The sequence below is a fragment of the Meleagris gallopavo genome, chromosome Z (assembly GCF_000146605.3).
Source record: "Meleagris gallopavo isolate NT-WF06-2002-E0010 breed Aviagen turkey brand Nicholas breeding stock chromosome Z, Turkey_5.1, whole genome shotgun sequence".
In the NCBI taxonomy this organism is placed as follows: domain Eukaryota; kingdom Metazoa; phylum Chordata; class Aves; order Galliformes; family Phasianidae; genus Meleagris; species Meleagris gallopavo.
Window position 1 is genome coordinate 8,061,886 of NC_015041.2, and position 8,290 is coordinate 8,070,175.

General features: G+C 54.8%; 2 protein-coding genes across 4 annotated transcripts; one reads left to right on the plus strand and one right to left on the minus strand.

Annotated features, from left to right (window-relative positions):
- Positions 1 to 22: 22 nt before the first annotated feature.
- Positions 23 to 1,624, plus strand: LOC104914810 (gamma-secretase subunit Aph-1b-like). The gene is made up of 3 exons (XM_010725286.3): positions 23 to 164; positions 500 to 623; positions 797 to 1,624. Exons 1-3 carry the CDS (start codon positions 42 to 44, stop codon positions 832 to 834), a joined length of 285 nt encoding a protein of 94 aa, XP_010723588.1. The 5' UTR covers positions 23 to 41; the 3' UTR covers positions 835 to 1,624.
- Positions 1,625 to 2,005: 381 nt separating this feature from the next.
- LOC100540154 (carbonic anhydrase 9-like) lies at positions 2,006 to 7,644 on the minus strand. 3 transcript variants are annotated; one of them, XM_010725288.2, is made up of 11 exons: positions 7,500 to 7,644; positions 6,557 to 6,727; positions 4,774 to 4,916; positions 4,392 to 4,484; positions 4,203 to 4,269; positions 3,938 to 4,095; positions 3,715 to 3,856; positions 2,696 to 2,719; positions 2,507 to 2,530; positions 2,319 to 2,412; positions 2,006 to 2,196 (listed from the first exon to the last, which is right to left on the minus strand). In XM_010725288.2, the coding sequence occupies exons 1-11, from the start codon at positions 7,627 to 7,629 to the stop codon at positions 2,133 to 2,135; spliced, it is 1,110 nt and encodes a 369-aa protein (XP_010723590.2). In that variant the 5' UTR covers positions 7,630 to 7,644; the 3' UTR covers positions 2,006 to 2,132. The 3 variants fall into 3 exon arrangements, with proteins under 3 accessions (XP_010723590.2, XP_019465886.1, XP_019465887.1); XM_019610341.1 differs by having other exon boundaries at positions 2,507 to 2,533; XM_019610342.1 differs by lacking the exon at positions 4,392 to 4,484 and having other exon boundaries at positions 2,507 to 2,533.
- Positions 7,645 to 8,290: the final 646 nt, after the last annotated feature.

Consider the following 8,290-nt stretch of genomic DNA (forward strand, 5'->3'; position numbering starts at 1 on the left):
TGAATCTCCATTAACTCCCCACTGTTCTCCCGGCAGCCTTCATGACCATGGTGCTGATCTTCCTGCACACCTTCTGGGGCATCCTCTTTTTCCACGGCTGTGAAAACCGGCACTGGTGGGAGATCGTAGCCGTCGTTGTCATGCACCTGGCCGTTTCAGGGTCGGTGAGTAGCCGGAGCAGAACTCAGTGCTGCCACCAGGGGCGGCTGTGGGGTTTGCTGGTGCCTGTGCCTGTGGAGGAGCAGCTACGTGCACTGGCAAAGCATGTAGAGATCAGAACTCCCTACGAGGAGTTCCCCATGGGCTGTGCCCATCACTAACCAAACCCTGGAGCTGGTTTCCTACCCCTGGGGCCATGAGTGATGCTGCTCTGTCCCCATCCTGTCCCAGCCACTCCCCAGAGCACTGGGGCAAACCAAGAGGGGCACACTGTGGCTGTGTGTGACAATTAAACCATGAGAGATCCTGCTCACCCTTTCCCTTTCTCCTCTCTCTGCAGACATTTTGCAACCCGCTGTATGTAGGCAGCCTGGTGCCCTCCTACGTGCTGATGGCCATTGCTGCTGTCTGGGCATATATGCTGTCAGGGGGCTCTGTCCAGAACCTGCGCCGCTTCCTGCTCTGTAAGTCACCCAAATGGAGCTTTCTTTAGTTACTGTGTCCTGAGGTGGGGCAGGGTGTCTTGGAGGCTGAAGCAAGGTGATGGTCTTTGCTACAAGGAAGAGACTCCAGGGTTTGGGTTATTGCCTCTCTGAGGAAGTTAATTTGATGAAAACTGACCCCTTGCTTCCTGCAGGTGCACAGAGTGGAGCTAGCCCCCAGCCAGCATCCTGAGGCCCTGCAGACGTTCCCATCCCCAGCTGCCCCTGCCCTCCCCTGTCAGCAGCAAGGTTGGCCGTCGCCTTTTCTGCAATACATTTTCTCCTGGAACGGGGGACGCTGCCATCCGGCTGCAGCAGCGGTGCTGTGACCGGCTTGCTCTTCTGCCCCTCTGGGGACAACTCAGTCTGGGGGACTCAACTCTGTTGGCCCTGAGCTATCACCTGGGAAGGGTACTTCCTTGGACTGCCGGTGACCCAAGCCCAGGAAGCCCCCTCACTTTTCCCCCTGGTGCAGAAGATGCTCTGCAGTCCCCTGTGCCTACAAGGGACACAACGTCTCCTCCTCTCCTGGGGAGTGGCTTTGTGAGGTGCTGCTGGGGCCAGGACTGAATGCTGTGGTGCTATTTTCTCCATCTCAACTTGCTGCACTGGGAGATGCACCCCCAGCACTGAACTGTAGTGAGCATCCCAGGGTGGGCAGATGGGGGTTGGCATGGCAAGGTTAGGGGATGATGTGGAGGAACAGGGGCAGAACGCATCCACCATTGTTGGTGGACATGCAGCCAAGGGCTTGGGGTGAGCAGTGGGCTGCAGTTGGTGCTGGCACCGCCTGGGGAGGGGGGCTTGGGGCTGTTCTGGGGATCACTGCCCTCTCCCTGAGTCAAAAGGGGATTTTAAGGCAGGTACCTCCCTGTTAACCTGCTACAGGACAGGGAGGACTGCCAATGGGCTCAGGGCTGAGAGGCGGTTTTGTCCACAGTGGGCTTTTGTACCAATAAAACAAGTACCAGAGGTGAGCAGAAGTTGTGTGCTGGACGTGCAAGCATCCTTCCTTCTGTTCCTGTATGGAGCTCTGATGCACTGGGGTGGAGGCTGCTCACAGGCTCCCTCCTGCTCCATACCCAGCCTGTTGCTCTTGGCTCCAGCTGCAAAGGGGAGCAGGGCGGGGGTTGGCCATGAGTGGTGGGTCTGCCACCATCACCTCTGCATTTCTTCACAGCACTGCGATGTTTTTCCAACACTTTGCACAAATAAGAGGAGGAAGAAGTCCCAGAGCGATGTAGGGCAGGGCGGGACTGTGCAAGGAGCCCTGCATTGCTTGCTCTGGAGCTCTGCCGTATGCATGGATGGAAGCTGATGCTTCCTCTGCAAGAGGTGGCTGGCAGAGCAAAAGGCTTTTATCGGAGTGTTTGGGTTTTTTTAATGGTTTTATCATTTTTGTAACAAAAATATCCCCTTAGACTAGGTGCTGTCCCAGGTGAACAATCCATGCAGCTGCAGGAGGTCCTCCCCCAGCTCAGTGGGAGTGGCTCAGGCGGTGTTCTCAGCTGTGGCTGCTGTGTAGATGACCTTGGATTTAGTGGGTGAGTCCAGCCTGGAGCAGGAGGGAAGAGGAGAAGTTAGAGCAGGAGGGGGCCCTGCTAACAGCTGTCCTGCAGTGGGTGCTGCTATCCCTGGGGAGGACTGCTGCCCACCGCTTGTGTTCCCATCTCTTACCGTGCATTCTGGCTGCGGTTCTTGTAGACGTAGAGCAGGAAAGCCAGCATTGTGATGGCAAAGAGCACCCCGAAAAGCACAGCCAATACATCCCCTGTGAGCCCAAGAATGATACAAGGTTGGTTAGGGGGAGGGAATTGTGCGAGGCTGGTGGCAGCTTACACAAAGCCAGCAGCCAGCATGCTTACCTGCATGAAATGAGCTGGTGTGTCCTGCTGAGAAAAAAGAACTAGTGTGAGAGCATGCTGCAGGGACACCGGGGTGGATCTAGAGTATCCCCCCTGGCTTTCTCACCCTCAGCTCAGCACAAGGCTGCCAGAAACCCCATCCCCACCAGGCACCCCCAGTCCCTTTCCCATCCCTGGCATCTCCCCTACCTGCTGTCGCTGAGGTGCCACCACCTGAAAGAAGACACATCACAGTCAGGGGGTGCCCAGAGGGAAGAGAAACACCACTATGGGTTCTGCCAGAAGTGACAAGAGGTTGGCCCCAGAGCCAGGCTGCTCACATTGCTCCCTGCATAGGGATGGCCAGTGTATGTCCATGCCCTAAATGCTGGACCGGGGCTGCGCCAGGCAAATATTTACCCAGCACAGTGGTGCTGCTTGCACACAGCTGCATTATCGCCTCTGTGCCTCTCTGGTGCCGGCTGGCACTATCGGTGGCAGTGTCCCATGGTTCAGGGAAGTCACCACCACGACAACAGCACTCCCACCACTGCTTGGGGACAAGGGCTTTGTTTGAGCTCAGGGCTTTGATAGAAATAGCAAATATGAGAGAAAAAGCAGTGTTTGCACCTCCACCCCCACCTCTGCAATGCCAGGGAGCAGCTTCTGCAGAAAGTGGCAAAAGGCTTGGAGGTAAATGGTGAACACATGAAAGCAGCCAACAGGTTTACCAAAGATAGAGCATGCCAGCCTAACCCGATATCCTTCTTTGATAAGTGAGATTCTAGACAAAGAAAATGCGGTAGATTTTATCTCCCGGACTTCAGTGAAGCATTCCCGTGGTGCTGCCCAGGCACTGCGGTGCTGGGAGCCCACGGCCAGGGGAAGCCCCAACACTGCCCCAGGCACTGGTGCTGTTACTCAGTGTGACACAGGGCATCGGAAACGCCGCCCAGAGGGAGAGGGAACAGGATGTTGGACAGCAAAAAAATAAAACCCTGAGTAAGTTCAGAGAACTGAGAAAGGTCACGAATTTAGTGATGCAGTGATAGTCACACCTGAGGGCGAACAGGAATTTCGAGTCATAGCTGGAAACCACCAGTGCTAGGAAGTGCTCTGAGGACAAACTGAGGACAGGAGCAGGGCTGATCCATGCACAAACCCTTCACCAAGAGAAGCAGAGCTCTGAGGCCTCACTCCTCCCTCCAGGATGCTCACATATTCCTTACCCACAGGCATCTGCCTCTCCCAGGAGGAGCTGGGCTCAAAGCTTGCCAGCACCCATCTTCTGTGCAGGCTCTGGTCCGGCCGAAAGTTGTTCATGAGGATGTGATTGTCATCTGACTGCAGGCTGCTCACCAGTATGGACATCTGGGAGGAAAGCAGTGTGAGCGGGGTGGGATGCAGGATGCCCTGAGGAGCCAAGATCCAGCACGCACATGGCCAACAGACCTGTTCCTTGGAGAGCATCACAGTTTGGTTGAAGATAGTCCACTTGACAGACTCATGGCAGGGTGGGGTGGTCAGGGACCCGTTGTAGCGGAAATAGAAGTGCAGGTTATCAGGCAGCAAGCCAGCGATGTTGAACCCGGGCACAAAGACTTTATCACCTGGGAGGAGATATGGGGCAGTGGTGAACTGCTGCTGTGCAAGCTTCCCCTGTGCACAGAGCCAATAGCTGCCACAGCCTTCCTCTGCAGTGCCAGCAGGGCATTACCTTTTCCTTGGATGCTGTGCAGGTGCTCGAGTATCTGCTGGTAATATGGGTTCTCCCTTGGCCCAACCTGCAACACAGCAGTGATGGAAGGAATGGCTGCTGGCAAAGGGCCCCATGTCCTGCTGTCCCCTTATCCATCCCCCAGATCATGTTGTTCTTCCTTCCCCTCCTTGCTCAAGGACTGCTCACCTCCAGGAAGACCCCCAGCACTGCCAGCCCATCTGGTTTGGTCAGGGCTGCCGTGAAGTTCTTATATTTGGTGTTGTAATGGACCACGTGGAGCTGAAAGGAAACACAGCCCTGATGTGGGATGGGCACCCCCGGATGGTGCTCACTTCCTTGGACAGAGCATATTCTGGAGAAGGGATGCAGCTCCTGCTAGGGGCACATTGCTGGTGAAGTGGGAAAAAGGTGCCATAGCAGTGAGCACCAGGAGCTGCCCTGAACATGGGCAGACAACCACCCTGGAGGATAGCAGCTGTACCAGAAGGGATGAAATCAGCCTGAGCTGGCTGTGTGCAGCTAACAGTCCTGTGCCACCAGCCCAACGGCAGGACAGAACGCTCCTCACCTCCCCAGCAAAGCGCCTGTGGTCAACGGTGTGCTCGGAGCCAGGTTTCGAAGGTGAGCCCCAGTGCAGGTGCAGCTGCTTGGCACGGTACTGCTGCGCGTAGCCGCCCGCGATGGCCAAGGACTCAGGCAGTATCAGGACCACTGCAGAGGGAGGGAGAGTGCGGCTGGTAAGGCAGAGTCTGCAGAATGGCTGAAGGGAAGGAGTCACCTTGGGCTGGGGGAGGTTGGTGACAACAAAGTGGCTTTGGATCTTAAATGAGGTTGAGAGTAGGGCAGTGAGTAGAGCCACGCTATGAAGCAGGATTCAGCCTGCAGGACACCCAGTGAATAAATTTATTCACTATGTGGGAACAACACAAAGAGGCTGTGGATAGAGGATAAGGGGATTGGCAGAGTCACGTACACCTGTGGGAGCACAGAGCTGCATCCGCTGCATCAAACAGAGCAGCCTGCAGGCCTGGCCACCACCAGGGCTGGCGTCACATGAAATCTGGAGAATTAGAGCAGTGCCTGTTTGGACACTGGGCACATGTATTTGGTTTTGCCTTTACCTTTAGGTGTGGTTTAGGGGAAAGCTGAGCCCCAGATACCTGGCGAGCAGAACAGTGGTGTGGATAACCTAAGGGTTGAGCTATGGGGGGGTACAAGCACCAACATCACGAGCATCCCTGGACCCTGGGAGAGGCTGTAGATGGTTGGATGGCTGGACTGGATGATCTTGTAGGTCTTTTCCAACCTTGGTGATTCTGTGATTCTGTCCCATCCCTATAGGTGAAGTATTTCAATCACATCACCAGGGTGCAGGTTTGTGATGAGTCATCTGTCCTCCCCTGTGCCACCGGGCACAGAGATACAGAACTCAAATACACTCCTCCCTCTCTGTGCATTTATACCCTCCTATGTTTCTATCGTATATCTAAATTGGTGCTTTCCTAGCATTCATCTGAGTCATTTTCAACGTATACACTGTGTAAGAAGGAGTAACTGTAGAGCTGTCCTAGCTGACTTGCAACTTTTCACTTTGTTCTGTCTTTCCTGAGTGATCACAGAGGTCAGCACATGAAAAACTACCTCAGCCCTGGCCCCTCTGGATGAAAATGCTACAAGTGTTTCTGCGAACACCAAACAGCACCAGATGCCAGGGTGCCTAAAATAGCAACCACTGACCTCAGACCGTTGAGCTATGCAGGCAGCTAGGGCAGGAGGCTATAAAATAGAGTGCTGGGCATGCCCTGCGCAGCAAGTCTGACTTGTTGGGTTTGCAGCATGCAGGGATCAGCTCCCACGGACAAGGGCATGGGGCTATCCTATCCTGCTGCACCCTCAGAACCAGCATGTCCCAGTCTGAGCAGCACGCACAGGGCTGGAGGTGCTCCTGGAAGGAGCTGGTGGCAGCCAGGATCCACTGCTGCAGGGAGGAAGTGATGAGGTTTCTGGAAAGCTGGGACAGAATCTGTTCACGTTATTTTACTATCAGTCTCACCACGCTAGATAGAGTGAAAAAAGCCCTTCTAAAACTGTTGTAGCCTTTTAAAAGTGTCTTAAGGTCCTCAGATAGCATCTCAAAATATAGACTTCAAAAAGTGTGTCCTACAAGAGGTGGGTACTTTAGAGGCTAATTCATACAAGGCCATGATTTCTCCTTTGAAAAAGGTGAAATGTAGGAAAGGAACCAGTGGCTGCAAACCTGCATTAGGAACAAATTTCTAAAGGAAACATGAATTACAATGAATTCCTGAAGCCAACACCCAACTGCAGTGAATAGCGAGCTCCCCACCCACCTGTGTGCCCATTGTTCTCCAGTGTGAGCATCTGGCTGGCAGGCAGGCTGTAGCCGGAGAGTTGGATGGGTCGCAGCTGGGGGCTGAAGATGGTCGTCTCCGTGTTGATGTTGATGGGAGACTGCATGTTGCCTGCGCACGCTGGGGAGTGCTTGGCCCACTGCCCTAGATCTGGCATGGGGAAAGGGCAGTGGTGAAAGCGGGCAGGGACAGGACCCTGGGGGTTTGATGGGTGCAGGAGAAGGGATGGGCCATGCACCATGCACAAAGGGTTGGTTTCTACCAAGTCAGCTCATGAGCAGCTCTGTGGGCATGGTAGTGGTTAGTCAGTGGTTGGACTTGATGATATTTGAGGTCTTTTCCAACCTTTAATGGTTCTATGCTGCTACATGACCGCTTGTGGCTGCATCACGAAAGGGCTCTGAGTGTGGTGAGCTGCCAGGAAAGTCTATTTTAGGGGTGTTTGGGAAGAGTGTGAGAATATCATTTACAAGTGGACTTGGCAGGCAGGGGAGCTCTGCAGCTCATCACACTCATTGCTGGCAGGCACAGCCCCCTTTGAGCACGGTGCCACCATCGGCAGCTTCTGCCTTGGGCGACTGCAAGCCAGCGCCGTCCCCCTGCTCTAGGAGACGGTGCAAAGACACAAGGTGATCCTTGGGCAAAGTCCCAGTACAGCCTCTCAGTGAGAATAGCATGGGACGGGCCTGTGCCTGCCTGGGGAGGCACAACCCCAGGGACCCCCACACTGAGGCATAGGGGATCCCTGCTGCCTCACAAATGGGGGTGCGCTGGCTTGGTCACTGCTGAACCAGCAGGGTGAAGGGAGGGAAGGGTGAGACACTGAGTGTGCACAGCTGCCTGGTAATCATTAACTAGGACTGGCTGGAGCCCAGGGTCTGATGGGTGGTGGGGAAAGCAGGAGCAACTGCAGGATATTTACCTTCATAGCTCCAATGGTTGTCACTGGGACCTTGAAGAAAAAAAAAGAAAAAAAAGAGCATGAATGGAAGGGAAAGGTTGGCTGCAAACACACCTCTGCCATGCAGCACTCCTGGTCCTGCGGCAGCCATGCACCCTTTGCCTCAGTGCTCTCCCAGCATTTGCCTTCTCGTCCTCCTCCTTCACCAGAACCAGAGATGCTCCCAAGGGACGCTGCCTCCTCCATGCAGAGAGAAAACTCCAGGGCTTGATACTTGCTTATTATCATTATAGTGGAAAATAATTCACAGATATCGCTCCCATCACTGAGTAGCACCAGTTATGCCCTTCCAACTGCTCCCACTGTACTCCCATCAGCTCCTGTAAGCACCATCCAGCACCATTTATCTATCCCTCATTAGGGTGAGTGCCTGCCAGGGTGGCCGGGAGGCAGGAGGCCACCATGTTGGTCCCCATAGCCCCTAGTGACAACAGCCATTGACAGCCACTTGCTATTAATAGGAGCAGATTCCATCTCATGGTGAGAAAGGAAAAGGCACATTTTCCCAGGCCCAGGCAATCGGCGCACAGCCCCAAGCCCAGCAGGATCCTGTCCTCCTCCCAGCCCCAGGCAGCGGGTGGCCACAGCTGAAGGATGCCTAGGGACAGGGATGGGGACAGCTCTAAAGGGATGGCATCTCAGAGAAGTCCAGAGAAGCTGTGGTGCCCCATCCCGAGGGGCACTCCAGGCCAGGCTGAATGGGGCCCTGGGCAGCCTGAGCTTGTGGAGGGCAACCGGCCCATGGCAGTGGT